Source organism: Gambusia affinis, linkage group LG19 (genome assembly GCF_019740435.1).
Source record: "Gambusia affinis linkage group LG19, SWU_Gaff_1.0, whole genome shotgun sequence".
In the NCBI taxonomy this organism is placed as follows: domain Eukaryota; kingdom Metazoa; phylum Chordata; class Actinopteri; order Cyprinodontiformes; family Poeciliidae; genus Gambusia; species Gambusia affinis.
In genome coordinates this window covers 14,568,611-14,586,310 of record NC_057886.1, presented here as the reverse complement: position 1 = coordinate 14,586,310, position 17,700 = coordinate 14,568,611, and the positions used below count along the sequence as shown (strand labels likewise).

At 35.6% G+C, this 17,700-nt stretch overlaps 2 protein-coding genes across 5 annotated transcripts in view; both read left to right on the top strand.

Moving 5' to 3' along the window:
* Nucleotides 1-1,475: 1,475 nt before the first annotated feature.
* On the top strand, nucleotides 1,476-6,125 carry LOC122822041 (charged multivesicular body protein 6-like). The gene is made up of 8 exons (XM_044100398.1): nucleotides 1,476-1,813; nucleotides 1,960-2,069; nucleotides 2,195-2,282; nucleotides 3,120-3,206; nucleotides 3,624-3,689; nucleotides 3,855-3,935; nucleotides 5,457-5,532; nucleotides 5,605-6,125. Exons 1-8 carry the CDS (start codon nucleotides 1,748-1,750, stop codon nucleotides 5,652-5,654), a joined length of 624 nt encoding a protein of 207 aa, XP_043956333.1. The 5' UTR covers nucleotides 1,476-1,747; the 3' UTR covers nucleotides 5,655-6,125.
* Nucleotides 6,126-6,725: 600 nt separating this feature from the next.
* The window catches only part of baiap2a (BAR/IMD domain containing adaptor protein 2a), a 53,889-nt gene continuing 42,914 nt past the window's right edge, over nucleotides 6,726-17,700 (top strand). For 2 of the 4 annotated variants that reach the window (XM_044099827.1, XM_044099828.1), the window contains exon 1: nucleotides 6,727-6,985. In XM_044099827.1, coding sequence (XP_043955762.1) covers nucleotides 6,914-6,985 — 72 coding nt within the window. In that variant the 5' untranslated portion in view covers nucleotides 6,727-6,913. Of the gene's footprint in view, nucleotides 6,986-17,700 lie in introns of all 4 variants that reach the window. The other 2 variants (XM_044099825.1, XM_044099829.1) reach the window with 2 other exon arrangements.

Sequence of the window (17,700 nt, the reverse complement as noted above, 5' to 3'; positions counted from 1 at the left end):
TGCTGACTAATGTTTCAAGTGACAGAAAAAAAAGCAGATTTTAAGTCTGATTAGATTGGCCTACAGTTGTAGGAATATTAATTTTAAAAGAATTCAGTGTGACATGATGCATGTCCTGAAGACAAAACTATTCATACACCTCAAAGATTTAGGTTATTTTCAGTCAGCCAAAAGGTTTTGCTTCTAAAATGGAATAAGATGTATTATTACAAATTATTGTGAAAATGGTACCTGCTTTTCTTACAAAATCGTCTATTTGTATTTACAGCTTAAGAGAAAAGGATACATCAAATTATTTATACACTTCTCAATAATTTATTAAAAAACTTTAAAAAGAACATTCTTGCCTTTCTTATAAAAGAAGAACCGTCTTAAGCAGCAACAGTGTGGTGCACTCATTTATCACTTTAATTCCTCACTTTTTTTGGAGTGATTAGCTTACTCTTCTTTACACCTCTAGATCATTAAGGCTCGAGTTAATTTGTTTCTGCTCACCTCTTTCAGGATCCATCAAACAGTTATCCAGGTCCAATGTCTACAAAGCAAGTCCACATATAACCCTTGTGAATATTTCTAAAAGTTAATAAGATGTGTTTGTGCTGATCTGGTATGTTCTGTTTTCTCCAAACCTTGCTTTGTTCACTCTGATTAACCAATTCTTCATTGGTCCTAAAGACATAGATTCAGGAGCCTACTAAAACTCAAACCCCTGCTTCCATGGAGGTGCTTACACCTCCTGATTATCATTTAATCAATAGTTAATACACTATCTACTCTATCAACAGTAAATAGTGCTACGTTTTTATTTCAATAGTGTAGACTTAGAAATAGTGAAGCTTTTCTCAGCGACTCTAGTCTAAGTAATGACAATTATTTTTTCTGTAATGTTTTTTTTTTAACAAAAGATAGTCAGGAACAACAGAAAAGTGTGGTAAAATCAGAAGTTCCAGAATTTGTACCACAGTTGAATACAGATTTGCAGCTCTGACACATCTGCCAGGTCTAAAAACAACACTTTGAAGCATTTTGTGATTATGCCTTGATTGTTTTGAACACAATACCATACTGGAATCAGGATACCACTGATGGGTAATGTTTTGTGCAAAGATGATTCCTCTTAATGGCAGTAAAAAAACCCAAAAAAACCTAGTCCATTTGTTTGCAAAATATGTATTTTCATATGAACCTTTTCACATTTTGTCACAAACCTAAAATCACAAACTTATTCTCTCTACAGGAGAACTACTAGTCATTTTCTCCACAATTTGCTGTACAGTCATTAAGAAAAATAATTACGTTAATAAATAAATAAATAAATGAATAAATAAATAAATAAATAAATAAATAAATAAATAAATAAATAAATAAATAAATAAATTAAAAAATAAAGAAGGAGCTGTCCAGGGTGCTAACATCAATCAATAGGGGGTGCTGTAGTTTGAAATATAACACTAGTTTTTTTAGCTTTATGAAAACTGATGCCATAATATGGCTGCTGTTTCTATGTAAGAGATTATCTTTGCATAAGAGTAAGTGGTACCTAAAGATTTTAAACATTAATCCCAAAGCGAAGTCATACCTCGGACGCCTAGTCCTTCCTCGCCTGCCGTAGGAAACAAGACAAAAATCGTGCGGACATGGCGTAAACAGCTAGCCTGCTAGCCATTTGAGGCTGCTTATTACTACAACAAAATGCTCTATAACAAGTCACATTTTGTGTGTCGATAAAGGAGGATGTGGCTAAATAATGGGAAACGTCTTTGGGAGAAAGAGCCGATCCTCTCGTGTAACGGAGCAAGACAAAGCCATTTTGGTAAGCTGAGGAGGGAGCTCCGTAAGATGAGCACAGGGCTGTTGTCGGACAAAATTAAACAAAATTATCTGTGCTTAATAAATGGAATACCGCTTGCTATATTATATCCGTGACATATCTTTCTGAGTTTGTGCTTACTTTTGCAGCAACTAAAGCAGCAGAGAGATAAACTGAAACAGTATCAAAAGAGAATCACCTTACTGCTGGATAAGGAGAGACTTCTGGCTAAGCAGCTGTTAAAAGATGGCAAGAAAGAGTAAGCAGACTTCGAGATGCAAATGACAGCAGTTTGTAGCAGATCCCAACCAGTGGCATCACTTGCTGTGTTTCCTCTATTTCTGCTGTTTACCGCTGAATATTGTGTGTTATAACGTGTTGCAGAAAAGCACTTCTCCTGCTGAAGAAGAAACGCTACCAGGATCAGCTACTACAGAAAACCGAGAGTCAGATTTCAAACCTAGAACATATGGTGAGTTTAATTTCTTTCTTGTTTAAAAATAAATAAACATCTGTCTGATTAAGCTGAGGTGAAGTCCCCTGATGCATCCATGAGAAATATGAATCAACTGTAGAACTCTGATCTGCTGATTCTTGAGTTAGCCTGTTCCAAAAGTACTTTTCTTTAGTTTTGCATGAAAACAAAATTTCTACAATAGAATAATATTTCAGTCTAACCAAACACTACACAGATATCGCACTCTATCGACAGTCAAACAGGATTTTATCCTCACTTTAAAACAAAGACAAAATCGTTATCAAGGTCACAGTTCACACTGTGTTTGGCTTTTTATTTTACTTTTATACAACTAGTGTATTTGATGCATTTAGCATTACTAGGAGTAGACTTAATTTTCTGTTTGTATTTCCTTGAGTGAATTGAGTTTTAACTCAATTGTGAGATTTCCAAACGATTTCTGAATCCAGCATGATCTGTGACAGATAATCAAATTCTTTAAAATACACCAACTTTGCTGTAGTATTTAGTTTTTAGGTATTTTAAGTTTCACACTCTAAAATTAGCAACCTAAATTTAGTTCTTCTTCAGACTTTGTTGTAAACATGTCAGTGATATTGAAAAATAGCTCAGTTTTCTTCTGTTAACATCTTATTAGAATGTGAAATTATGCTTAAAATGGTCAGATTCTGTCCCCCTCCATGTGCAACGTTAAGTTAACAGTTAAATCTTAACAGTTGACTTAAATGTGACGAAACAACCCAATTTACCAATTTTGAATTGACCGTTTTGTTGGTGCGCTTCTCATTTATTCTGCAACTATGTTTTAAAAAATATATTATTTGTCAACAGGTTCAAGATATTGAGTTCATGCAAATCGAGGTGAAAGTCATCGAGGGGCTTAAAATTGGCAATGAATGCCTGAAAAATATGCACGAGGTATATATTTAGTTTTCTTTTTTCTTCTGTTCTCTGTGTAGAAATGTGCCTTCGCACATTTGTTGTATTCATGCACTCTTAAGCTTTCCTTACAGCAGTGTACACTGCAACTGTGTCAGGGTTTCATTTGATAGGAATGCTTTCTATAGTGTGATCCTTGCAAAAAAAAAAGGTCTGAGCAGCGCAGAAGGCTTTTGGATCGTGGTACAACAACATAGCTGATGCACATGGCTTTAAGATTAAAGGATTAAAGAAAAGCCTCAGCAGCATCACTCTGAATGTTGCACATGCTTAGATACTTAGACCTTGCTTAAGGGATTCACAAGTCTGACAGAATGTGAAAAAAAAAACTAACATTTTAGTCTGAAATTTAAAACAAAATTCAATATGTTTTTTTTGTTTGTTTTTTTCCCACAGATCATGTCAATAGAAGATGTGGAAAAAATCCTAGATGAGACCCAAGAATCAATTGAGTATCAAAGGGTACTTCTGAGTAACCTATATGCAAATGATTCCACATCCTGTGTATTTTTATTTGTTTACTGCTTTTAAATTACCTATTTTTATTTTTTTTTTACTTCAAAAAGTGCAGATAGTCTGTGATTAAGTGCGGATATGCATCAACAAGTCTACGTTTTGCATTTGTAGCACATAGATGAAATGTTGGCTGGAGCCATGACACAAGAGGATGAAGAAGCAGTTTTAGCAGAATTAGAAGCTATCACTCAGGTGGGTTCTAAGATGGATGTTTAACTTTATATTTATTCTAAAAATGTCTTTTCAACCACACATCTCCCTACGCTGCTCCAACTAAATCTATCCATAACGTCAATACTGAGCTGCTGCTTGCGTCTTTTGGAGAAGAGCTGATTCATATTAATTTACATATTTAATTTCAGATTTTTAATAGGTTTCCGAGGGCTTTTCAACAAGTCACAGCCTTGTAAGAATCCAATTACAAGTTGTAACCAAAACAATTGTGCTCATGAATTATGCAGATTTATAGGGATTGAAGTCTGTATTGTGTTCTAATTGTTTTTAATGATACACTCTGTCAGACTGTAAAAAATGACTATGTCTCATAATTGAGTGTTGACACTGGTTCAATGACTGCATTTATTCTTATTATATAAATAAAACTCAAAGATTTCAGTGAACTGAAAATAACTGTATTAAGGGTAGAGTTGATCTTACCAGAGAAGAGCAGCACATTTCCCTCATTTGGTCACCTAGAAATACCTAATCAGTGTTCTTAAAAAAACAAACAAACAGAAAAAACAAACTTAAATCCAACGTAAATCCTTGTTAGAGTAAAATATCTGACAAAAATTGTATTTTATTTTATTGTGGATGTTTTGCTTTGAATTACACGAGTTCATGTACTGCCTAACTTCAATTATAAATCCAGTAAAATTCAGTAAGCAGCCGCATCAGAGGCTTCATCGAGGAAAGAAAAGCAACGCTGAAACTTTCAGGCAGTTGTAGTTTTTATGGCACACATAATTTTCAATAATTATGTGTGCCATAATATGTGCTATTTTAGAAATAGCAGTTATTAATGCTGACTAAAACCTAAATTGTTGCTTAACTTGTCTTGCACTTTGGATTTGCTTACATCTAGTACAACAGAAACATCTGCTGTCCAGATCTAAGAATCAAATTTTCCATCATTTTTTCTTATACCAGATTTGGTTAAAAATGTCTGGATTAAAACAAGATATTAGGGGATAAAATCTGAGATGAGAGTTTATCTCTTGAAACATATTCACCAAAACATGCACCCTTTTATGTATGATTTACAATCTCACTCTCTCCTGTTGAGATAGTTTTACATCAGCTTCTATAAAAAGGAGGGAAAAATAACTGCTTAAATGTACACCTTTCAAGCTCAGCTACATTCTGCAGTGAACCATGAAAATAATAAAACAGGTTTTGTGGAAGAAGATGTTCTGGATGGATGAGCAAAATGTCGACCTTTTTGTCTTTACTTGAGGAATACCACACCTGTTTATTTTTTATACTAATAGCTTCAAGTTGCTTGAGGGTTGGTTCTTATGATATCATTTTTAATGAAGCAGTTTTATATTTCGGCCTCAAGCTATCAATAAATAGAATAAAGGTGTGCACAAGCGGGTGTTCATGAAGTCTGTAAAAACCTTTTTATTTCTTTTTTTTAGCTTGTCAATAAAACATTCCTTTAAGCCTCCAGATGGTGTTATTTTGCTTTGTTTTGTTTTTCTTTTTATTCAGGGAGAAGATCTAGCACTGCCAGAGGTTCCTACTGATCTTGTACCAGAGATACCAGAAGCTGCTAAAGTTGAAACAGGTAGACTATATCATTTTATTCTGCTCATCAAAAAATGTTTCAAACTTAATTTTGTTATTTTTGTCTTTTTAGAGAGGAAAGAAGCAAGGAAGCAAGAGGACAGAGAGATGCTGGCAGCCTAAGAGAATTTCCGGTTGATACCCAGCACTTATCTGCAAATAAATCCCCTATTAGTTTTGTAAGAAGGGGAGGATTTGTATCCAACATAGACTTTTCAGACAGTCTACAGGAGCATAAAGTGAAATATTGCATTTCTGTCTGTTTAATTTGGAGTTGTTTCATAGTCACTGTGCTGATTAAGGCATGTAGAAAAAATAGGATTTTAGATGTTTTAAAATGACCATAAAATAATAATAATAATTAAAAAAAAACCGTTTTAGAAAATAAACCAAGCTGTAATAAAATAAGAGTTCAGACTTTTTCCTATCAAGTTGTAAAGCATGCATTTATCCAGAAGAGGGCATTGTTTGCTTTCTTTTCTGTGGTAATACACTGACAATATATTACGTCTCCATTACAATGTCATCAGTACATTGAACGTGTTTATTGTCGAAAAATAAAAAGCTTGCTGAAAGTGGGAGTTACTTGGGAGAGGAATATGGTATGCACAGCCCTAGATTTGGGAAAGTGGACATCAATTCATGTCAAGTTCAGAACAAATAGATCCCAGTGGTGTTTTGGAAAGCCTCTATGGCTTGCAGCGTTTGTACATGAAATATTATATTGGAACCGGAGACACGTATGTGGATAAACTACACGTATACCGAGACCTAAAACACATTGTCCCAAATGATCCAGTGAACATAAATTAGACATAAGGCCCAACGGAAAACTTTTTACCAATTACTTAAATCCATTACTTCATAGTACACATCAAATTTATAGAATCAAAATACATTCTTTGTGTGTTAATCAGGCTCTACTTGGTCATATGTGTGGGAGGCGGTCACAAAATCTACAATTTGACAAGATAATGCTACCTTCACGACTGTAGGAATTTGCTTTCGGTGTACTTGCAATGAAACTTAAATTATGAACCATTTTGTGGTTATTTCCTTGGGTTATGCTATGACTCTTTCTACGTACTATATGTATGACATGTTAAGGATAACTTCGCACAGCATCTGAAAACCACCCAAAATCATCGAGATTGAGAAAAACACGGCATTCGTTTTCGGTCCGTGAATGCAACAGCGGGCTGTCAAGCAGCGGAGAAGGAAGGTGTGTTTAGTTTGTAGGTTTCGGGAGCGCAACCTCATTCCTGCGGTGGCGTTTCTGTTGCTCGCTGTGAGCTCAAACCTGCTTTTTCTACCTGTTCATTCACTCATTTTTTTTGTTTTGTTTTTTACACGGATAAACGCTTTTGCGATAAAAACCGTTTATGGTCTTGGCTGAAGATTTCACCATGTCTCGCACTGACGAGGTTCATCGCTTTACGGAAAATGTTTATAAGGTAAGGCTGAACTAATGAACAAAGTTTGGACATATAGATTGTGCTTATTTGTTGGGCCATTAAAAATACGTAGGAGGCGTAGAAGTGCACTGGTAATTTTCTTATTAACGTCTACCAAAAAAGCGCAAAAGCTGAGTTCAGTTAAAGACTGAATATTTCAAATTCAGTCTTTAAAGAAAAAAAAAAAAAGTAATTTTCGTAACGTCCACCCATGTTTCCCAGGTTAATTAGGGCGACACCTTTCAGCCAAAACCGCTCACGAACCTGCAAAATCAGGGTCACCGTCTCATTACATGAAGGCCTGTTGAATTAGTCCGCCTCTGTGCTCGTGATAGTTTAGGTTCGGTTAGGTTATTCCCTGTAAACCGATGGATTTATGCAAGCCTAGTTCTTTGAAATGGGAACAGTCTGCATTCCACAGGACTGCGTTTGGCAGGCAGGGAGGGTTGAGTCTCTGTTGCAACAAGTAAACATTTGTTCTCTTCCTCTCAAACCTGATTGTCAGACCTGTGTGGTCTTGGTGGCCACTGTTTAATTCCAAAATACAGGAATGAGGTTAAAAAGTTGTGATTGTAATTGAGAATAAAAGCTTATCAAGTAGGTTAATTTATCTGATATATGTTATCTGATCTTTGAACTAGTGTGGAATGACACCAGATGAGTAGCTACACAAACGGCTAATAGTTTTTAGTATATGTATGTGTGTATAGACAGACACATTAATTTATCATTATTTTTAAGATGTGCAAAGTTTATTCCAGTCCTATTGATTAAATCCATCGTTTCATACAAATAAGTTTTGCTGTAAAGGTAATTTATTCCAGTAATTTAGCTCACTATGAAACACATTATGCAGATTAATTACACACTGACATTTTCAAGTTTTTAGTTTTGTAAATTATGATAATTTCTCCTCACAGCTATTGAAAACAGGACATTTATGGACTAGGAATTTACATCAGATGAATAACAAAACAATTTTAAGAAAATTGGTGAACTGCTTAGAGGTTATTTTCAAAAGGTACTAACAATCTCATCAAAATACATAAAGCATTTTATTTTATTTATTTTTTCAAATGGCTTTACATCCTTCTTTGTTGGTATTGAGACCGATGATTCTGGAACCTTTTATTAGCATACAGTCTTCAAGAGTTGTAAGGATTATTCCTTTACTTATAGTGGCGTGGGTTTATCACAGAATATGTTAGGTCCTCCTTTTAGGGTCAGTTGAGATTTTCTGTAAATTTTGTTCATTCAAGTGCAAACGCAGCAGTGAACCTTTGCCACTGGGGAGGAGGCACCCTGTCAGAGCCCTGACAGGCAGGAACTCTGAGGGGCAGCAGAGTGATAAGGCAGTCCCTCTCCTACTCTTGGGATCTGACCAAGTGGCAAATAAAACCCAAAAAAGACTCTTCTTTTTTTTTTTATCAGTTTAAAAACATTAAATAGTGAGATTCGATTAAAATAAATAAATAATTTTCATTGTTTTTTTTCTGCTTGTTAAATGTATTTAACTTTTTAAAATAAATTTTAATCATTATTTAGTTCATTGATGCGGGACGTAAATAGGTAGAGAGGGAATTCTAGATAAAATCAGTGATACAAATAGTTGAAGCAAACTGACCAATTAATCTTTAAAAAATATGGCTCTTTTTTGTTGCTAAAACTGCAAATCTAAACTATGCAATGCAGAAATGTAAATATTTGAGTTGCATCAGTCAATTGGTCATAGATCACAAATTGACCATTTGGGATTATGTTCAGCAAGTCAAATACTGAAAAATCAGATTCAACATATTTACTGTGTCGTAATTAAGAACTGCCACCAAATGCGTTTAATAAAAATTTATCTACTTCACCCTGTGTTTTTTTGTTTGTTTGTTTGTTTAGTAATAAACCACTTTGTATAATTCTATGTAGTCTTTGTAAGAAAAATTAAATTGGAAGTATGTATTGGGCATTGTGAGTAAATAATGCATTATTTGATATTTAATTCCAATCATGATTTTGCAATCTGGTGTATGTCTTAAAAATAAAAAAAATCCTAATTTTTGAGGGAAATCTTTGGAGCCTCTTCTTCCAATGATTGTGATCAACACAAAGTGGAGAAGCAAAACCTGAATAAAGGCTTGATTATTATATTTCTTTCATTGCAAACCAAAGATGATGAAAGTCAATTGAAAAAGTTAAGTTGAGCCAAAGTTTCTCACTAAAATGAAAGAGCAATACTTCTAGTTTAGTACACCATCATAATTTCAAAGCAGTTTATTCCAATGTGAAAAATTTTCAAAGGACAATTTCAAGTAATTTCTTTTTTTAATTTTAAAAAAGTTATTTCTTGATTTATAGATGATATTAAATGTTGGAGAACATGTATTCTGATCCTCAAAAGGCACATTAGATTGATAATTATTCAATGTTTATTGATTAGAATGTTTTCTAAGTCAGTCCCTATTTTTTCTTAAATCAGTCAGTCACAGTGGAAAACCGCTGATTTTGTGAAGAAGTAATGATTAGTTCTGCAACTCTGCTTTCTTGCAGTTTCTCTGCCATCAAGGCATTCTGAGTATGTCTGTAATTTTTCATTCTATAGCATGCAAGCAGAGATCTCTTGAGGAAGGAGGGTTGTTAAAACATGTGGTGACTGTAAAGCAGTTGCAACAAGCAGCTGGCAAGATACTGAGTAATCGCCAGGGTAATGAGGGGGGTAAATGCTGATGTGTCTCATCTTAGCCCGATTTACTGTGTGTGTGTGTGTGTGTGCGTGTGTGTGTGTGTGTGTGTAGTAGGGTGAGACTAGGGATTTTGAATCTCCCTGCAGGCATTGTGCTTTCGGTTAAGGCACCGGGCACACCTAAGCTTTGTGACATGATCTTGATCAGCAAGGGAGTTGGCACAGGAAACCCAGCAATTTTTCCATGATCCTTTGTTGACTTGAGCTCCCCTCCTTCCTGTAGGCAGGCAGCCCCAGACATGGCGGTTTACATCTAGTTATCCCCATGCTGACTTGGTGAGACAGATACTTAGGACTGACACTCTGTTGGTGTGTGTCTGCACTACTGTCATTTCCACCAGCTGGTCATGTCTGCATAGGGTAGCGCTTCAAGTCAAGCCTCTTACGAAGTGGACGGCTGAAGTCAGAGCGATGACCTGGCTTGCTTAAAGTGAGCAAACAGATTAATTAAAGCAGAAGCTCAGGAAGAAGAATAGGGCTGAGTTTGGGTTCATACACTTTTATCCTAAACAGTGAGCAAAATGGAAGGCTACACTGAGGCAAAGTGACCCAGCACGCCCTATAGAGGAATTTTTTCTTGCATTTACTCAGTGTTTGTCAGAAGAAACGATGTTTTCTCTCCCTGATACATGCAGTGCAGGTTTTAAACACACCCTCGGCAGGTGAGGCAATAGAAGGGCATGACTCACTTCTAGCAACCCTTGGGACAAGCTCACATTTTCCCATGCATTACCACACCCTGATTGTCAACACAACCTGGAAAACAGTGGACAGTTTTGTCAAATATTGATTAATGTTTTGATCTATTTTGCCTTGTCTGAGCTAATGGTGGTGTGAGGGTTTGTAAGATATTTTCTTGCCACACTTTGGACTCTTTAATACCAGCTGAGGATTGCTTAAACACCAAAGCCTACTTGAGTACTGTTGCTAATCATATCTATCCCTTTATGACCAGCTTCATTCGTCTACTTCCAGCAGAATAATATTGTCAAAACTTTCAGCTCATGTTAGCTGGGTTCTTGATCAAGGCATTGAGTTTGCTTAACTCCAGTGGCCTACACCAGAATCTGAATCCAGTAAGAAACCTTTTAGATGTGGTGGAATCAGTGTGAATATGCAGCCAACAATTTGTAGAACCTGAGTAATGTTGTTGCTATGATATTAATAAGGGTCCAAAATCTTAAGAATGTCTCTACCACCTTTCTTAATCTGTCATGAAGAGTTAAGGGAGTTTTGTATCCAAGAGGGGGTCCAACACTGAACCCACAAGGTGTTACTAATGAAGTGAACAGTGACTGTATTATGTAGTAGTTTGGGTCTTGATTGCAACATTATTGTGAGTTTCACTATTGTCACATCAGCCATACTTGGTTGATAAGAGAACTACATCGAAACAGGCGGTCTCTTAGCAACAATGTGCCATTATTCTTATGCGTTTCTGTCCTGCCAAAGAACTCTTTGTTTTTGAAGGGGTGCTGGGGGGCTACCACTTGATCTTTTACAAATATGCATATCTTCACTTGAAGAGATTTCATGAGGATGCTAAAATTCCTCATAAAAGCTCCCAAATGGGCCTGACATAAACAGGGCTGGTCTGCTGTATAAATACAGCGCTGATCCTGTGGACTCTCATGAAGAAATTGTTTGGAGTCGCTTGTATGAAGATGTAACCCAGAGCTTCATTTGCTTTTCTTTTTGTTCTGGCAGAGTATGGTCACATCAGACACTGCTTGTTTAATAATACAAGATTTAAAAGAGTCTGAAGTGACTCAAGCTCCATAACATCTGCTTCCAGAATATAGTGCTTCAACAAGTTGATGCTTGCTGAAGCCTGGGGCTTTGAAATGATTGCATTATCCACTGCAGGAGGCTTCATAATCTTCACTGCTTGTGGAAGAGCAGATTTTGTTCTGTGCCTTTGACTGCGATGCAGAGAGGACTATTGCTCTACACACCCACCTTCTCTGCACGTCTGGGGGCGGATGGTTTAGAGACATTTTTCTTTTTCTTTTACTCAACGTTGCTTTTTCAAGGGCAGAGACTGGCAGTACTAAGTGTGTACAGGCTGCAAAGAAGCCTCATAACCGTCACGATGCATGCAGTTGATGTGAAGTCACGTTGTGAATGTGGCTTCTGTCTGAAATGACACTATAACAAACATGAATGTTGCTGTGCTTGAAAAAATAAAACTTTTATGTGGGTGGGAGAAAAAAGATAGAGAGGGGGAAAATAGATGGAGACAGTCCAGATCCTTGTTGAAGTCCCTAATTACTGAAGAGGGAGAAACTATAATTATAGACTGAAAGAGGAACAGAGACGGAAAATTCTAGTAAGTAATGTGTAAGTGCAGTGGACAATGGCCTTTCATGGAAGGGTCATAAACTGAACATCAACATGCCTGTGGCAACTGTGTCCATGTCTGAGACAGAGGCTGCCACTTTGGGCAACACGGACCACACTATTTTACACACATTTTGCAAGTGGAGTAAGCAACAAAAGCCTTGCTACTCTGCACAAAGGAGGTAATTCTGCATGCATACCCACACAAAAACTATGGCATTTTTAAAAAAATTGAAAATACATTTAAATATTTTAGAAGTCTTGCACGCTGACAAAGAATTAAAAACTTGCAGAAAAGATGGTTGTTGAGGATTAGCTCAATCTCATGTTATCTTAAAGTGTACTGAACACTTGGTTAAAAAGACTGACCTTCAAGAAGCCTAATTTGAACACTCCTCATGTTTTTATAGTTAATTTTTGCTAAATATTAGAAACGTTTTTTGTCCACCTTGCATTGTGATAAATTAAAAAAAAATTACAAGGACTTAACAAAGACCATCCTTAGTTAATAGGAACCTTTTTTGAAATTGCCATGCTTAATAAAATATGCCGATATCTTTTGTCTTGCCCGTGAAATAATCAAAACTTGGTCATCAATTATGAACTTCATTTTTTTCTTTTAAATTTAAAAGCAGTGGTCGGGTTGGTCAATTTTGAGAGAATTACAAAGAGAGCCAGTAATTTCCTCTACAGAATAGTCTTTTTATTTTTCTGGATAAAGAACTAAAGCTTCAAAGTAGTATGGATCTTGGTTGCCATAGATACCAGCCTCTCTGTATTAGGTTAGCTGAGTGATGCTAAGGTGTGTTTTGGGGTCACTCTGTCTTTGGAAGGCAGTGAACAAAGTAAATGGCAGGTCTTATGGGTAAATGATTTGCTATGCAGTGACACCAAGAGGTGAGGAGGTGAAGAAGGAACAATAGAAATAAATTTTAAGGCAACACGATTTTTCCTCAACCTGAGGCCTCTGAGACTATTGGGGCCAAACACACTTATAAAGTTTAATGTTTTGTCAAGTTGTGACTGAATCAGCTAAAATTGTACCTTGTAGCTTTTTCCACAGTGATAAAAGGAAAAGGGCGTAAAGTTTTAGGGGTATTTAGAGTGGGAGGTAGTTTTAAAACGACAGTTTTGCTTATCCATAGAAATCATGACTACTGATCTTTCGCACTAGGAGCAGTTTATATATAGAGCTACCCATCTGCAGTGAAAGTAAACCAAAGATAGTCAGAAATAATAAATCAGCATATTCTTCCTGGTCATGAGGTAACAGAGACGATTGCATAGACTGCATTTCTACAATTTAAAAACTAGTGTGTAAGGTGCTAATGAATTTGCTAGAGAAAGAGAAGATTGGAGGTTTTTAAGAAATTATTCAAAACCTATTTTGATATAGATTCTTCTTTGTTTTGCAACATTGGGATTTTCTTTGTTCTTTTATTGCACACACAGTCATGCTAGACTTAACTGATGTCAAAGCAGTGTCTTAATTCTATTTATGTTCAAATTGGAACAAGTAGTGTAATTTCTGAAAGATCTGGAAGTATAAAGTAGCTATATTTATAAATCTTCTTTTGTGTCAGGATTAATAAACTATTAATTTCTAAATACTAGTCATAGGCTGCTATGAGATGCTCACCATATGACAAACCTGACAAAAATATCACTGATTCATGGTGTTACAGTACCTAAACAAAAATGAACAAAAAGCATGAAGTGATTTCTTTTATCAACAACAGCTAAGATTATAAATCTGTTTGTAATAATAAGCAAATTAAAATATAAATTAATTTAAGTCATTGCCATTATACCATTGTTGGCACGTTGTTAGTACAGTAACATATATGTATATATAACTAATTACATTTAGTTAAAAATTTAAAAAAATACAGATTACTTGTATGCTTAGTGGGATGTGTGGTAACTAGCTGCTTAACAGTCGTTTGCAACTATTAACAGGTCATGCCACTTGTAGCTTGCCAACTGTGGTTTAAAAAACTGTTTCCTCAAAGGCCACTCACTAAATACTCTGTAAGAAGAGAAACTTGGCCTTGCTCTTGGGGTAACGGGAATAAAAACAATTTGGTTCCTGAAGCCTAGATTTGGGAGATCTTGCAATTTGCTCTTGACACATCGTCACCTGGGACGAATTGTTTCCTAGTGTGGTGTCTGGTGAAAACTTTGTGATTGGTCTGAAATTTGAAGTGGAGATGGTTACTATGCTCCCAGAAGTTCTTAGGCCAGGACTACGAATTGTCCTGGCCTAAAAGAAGTATGTCCTTGTCCTGGTCATCTTGAGTGAAAGAACAAATTTCTGTGTTTTTATGAAGGAAGTTAAAGCTGTAAGAGTGCTGTGCCATTCCTTTAGTTGCAACATCATGATCATTTATGTTTTTCATGACCCTGCTGTACAGATTTACAATCCATCTTTTTTCAGTAAACTAGGGAAGAGTGGAAGACTTATTTCAGCCAGCTGATGAAGTGGAGCAAAAAGTTGGGCACGGCTGCATGACTCTTTGCCACGCTTGTTTCTTTTTCTCTGGCTCAGTAGTTGCTTAATACAAGGGAAGGAGGAATGAATTTGGGATACATATGAATTTGATGATTCTACAAGCCCAGATAACAACCACAGTAGGCAACTTATGAACATCCATCAGTCTATTGACAGAACTTTGTTTCACAATCCCCTCAATACTGAAGTTATCCATTTTTCTTGTGCAACTTTTACTACTACACTCAACTTTCCATGAGCATGCCTGGTCACAGCAATGACCTTTAGTGGTTTATGCTTACTGTTAGGTGTGTCTGATGGACAACTGTCAAATCAGCAGTCTTTCACAAGATTTTGTTGGCCATAACATCCAATTTTTACATATATATTTAAAATTGGTTTTATCTTTCAATCAAATTTCCTCAGAAGTTGAATTCTATAGATCATAATAAAATGATCAGAAACATGGTTCAAATGTTTTACCGAGTGTAATGAATATTGCACTTAGTAAAACTCAGTGAGTTACTGATATGAATGAACATTGTGACATTTTGTCATTTCTTGATGTGCATAGATATAGTTGTATAGTAATACGACTAAAGATTTCTCCCTTTAAAGATCTGAAAGTCTTTGGTCTGCCTTATGTGTGCCTGTCTGAGTTTGACACGGCTAATTTGTCACACAATGAAAGATTCTGTAGTTTTCCACAACAACAAAAAAGGGCATGATTCTAAAGGGATGTCTTCTCTCTGTTCACAGTGTTAAAATATGGTCCTTTGACAGGATTTGTTGAAGAAACAAGTATTCACATGATGTTTGCTTTCAGATCAAACACAGTGCACAGTCCACTTTGGTGTGAAAGAAACTGCAAACTTTGTGTGTGCTTTAGTCAGGACAAATGTCTAAAGCATTTATCCTAAAACCATTCAGAGTAATCTAAGTTCGTAAACAGACATATTCTTCACCACATTCTTCTACCCTCTCTTGTCAATAATTGATTGAAAATTCCAATACATAGCCGAAACCTTCCTGTAAATCTTGGATTGGCTGCCTCAACGATCAGCTCGTATATAAAGGGAAAACTCAGATCAACAACTTGTCTATTTTTGAGCTGGTCCTGAAATTAAATTATCCTTTCTCGGGCAAAGTTTAATAAGGAATGCAGCCTTTCCAAACTGTGTTCAATCTTTCCAATATGGCAACAAGTCTGGCGTTATCAGTTGTGACGGCGAGGGGAAAACTATTTGTGATCAGGTGGTATATAGCACCAAATTAATTCCCTTGGGTGAAGAAAGAAATAGAAATAAATAACTGTAAAGTTTGGCACAGAGAAGCCTCTAGCAAAGTCCAAATATACTCGATACATATTGTCTGCTTTTCTCCAGGGCAGCTTGTTGTTAAAATAGCATGAATATTAACTATATTTTAACCAGTCAGTTCATTTCTAAATTACTAAATAACTTGGCTGCAAAAGATATCCAAGCTTGATGTTTGTGCATACTGAAATAAGTGGAAATGTTCATTTGGCATTTCATATTGTTGTCCTTTCCTCAATAGAAGTAGCTGGATTATTAGTAATCAATTATCTAAATTGTGAAAGAATTCCAAGCTCCAAGGAAGCTGAAAAAAAAAACAATCAATCTGTATCCCATTCTGGTTGTAAACAACATGTTTAAAGTTGGTACAAATCAGCAAAGGGATTCTTAATTCACTGTGTGCTTCTGTGTGGTTTATTGTGATTCATCTAATCAGCTGAACTTCACTTGTGGCAGATAAATGTTCTGTCTGATCACCTGCTTCCTGTCTTTGAATATGCCTTTCCTTTTCTAAATAGTTTCTGTGATGGACTTTCCAGATGCTGTTGATCAGGTATAAAGTTTTTTTTTTTTTTTTTTTTTAACTTTATACTGCCCTGTTCCCCTTTTCCACCACACACTTATCAGTTTCAAGTCAACCATTCTGCTTCCTGAAGGACACTAAAGCCCTTTTAATCCAATCACAGTGTCATGCAGCAATTAGTTCATGTCCTGTTCAGATATCTGAGAGAATTAGATTATTCAAGACTAAATTATCATATTGTTACTTGCACTCTGTGGGTTCAGAGAGAATAATTTTCAGGCATTATAATCATGAATTCTTTTTGGTTTTCTTGATTTTTGTTGTTTTTTAGAAGATATTTACATTTTCCCCTTCCCTTTAACTTGAGGAATCTTTTTGTGTTTGATGCAAGATTTTAAATGCCTGTCCGGCTTTCCTGAGGTTGTAATAATTGTATTAAACATTTTAGTTCTCTAAAGTATTTCTTAGGCACATTTAATTTGTGTGTTATGTTTTTTTATATAAGTAATTTGAGCTTAAACCTACCCTTTATAACTGTTCTTTTCCTCATTATCTGTCAAGACTATCTGTATAACTTGTTTAAGTAAGAAATGTACCTGCATTTTCTTTGATGTTGGAAGGATTACATTTTTAAGCTGTTTGAGTTATCATGAACTACTATAGTATTTTCCTGTAGGCTTCTCAACAATTTTTTGGAAACCTGCAATGTTGTGTATTCATCTATTATAAACTTACAAATCTGTGACATCAGGTAGGGTTTTCCAAATTCTTTTAGGGCTTAATAATATAAATAATCTATGCACATTTTTGACTTTGAAGAAAGTAGAACAGGACCAAAACAAATCTCTCATGATTTTGATATTTAGAAAATTACGATAACTTGGTTAACCCTGACAGACATGAGACAGGAAAAGTTTAGGTTGTTGTAATGTAAATCAATCCTTTTATTTTGTATCTAAATACTTGTTTACAACTGTATATCATCCTACAGATTTCGGTAGACTCCATTATCAAAATTGTCGTCATTTGGTTGGTGTTTACTCCTAGATTCAGTTGCTCAGGCAACACAAGGTTTTCCCTCAAACCGTCCTGCCAAATGGTAGGACACAGCAGTTCTGACATGTCTGATCTTGATTCAATCTTGATTCAACTTTGCCAAGGAGGCTGACTAGGTCACTTGGAAATGCAGCTCTTCCTTTTAAGGCATATTCTAATATTTCATTTCTATTTTTATCACTAAAAATGATCTGTGTTTTTGTGAATCTACATGTCTTTCTTTACATTCTCTGTAAATTACCTCATTAACCTCAG

What these genes read in the sequence shown, in the direction of transcription:
- LOC122822041 (XM_044100398.1), top strand. Translation starts at nt 1,748, where the DNA reads ATGGGAAACGTCTTTGGGAGAAAGAGCCGATCCTCTCGTGTAACGGAG. An exon ending in TTAAAAGATGGCAAGAAAGA is followed by an intron (nt 2,070 to 2,194) that starts GTAAGCAGACTT and finishes AACGTGTTGCAG; the next exon opens with AAAAGCACTTCTCCTGCTGA. An exon ending in GCCTGAAAAATATGCACGAG is followed by an intron (nt 3,207 to 3,623) that starts GTATATATTTAG and finishes TTTTTCCCACAG; the next exon opens with ATCATGTCAATAGAAGATGT.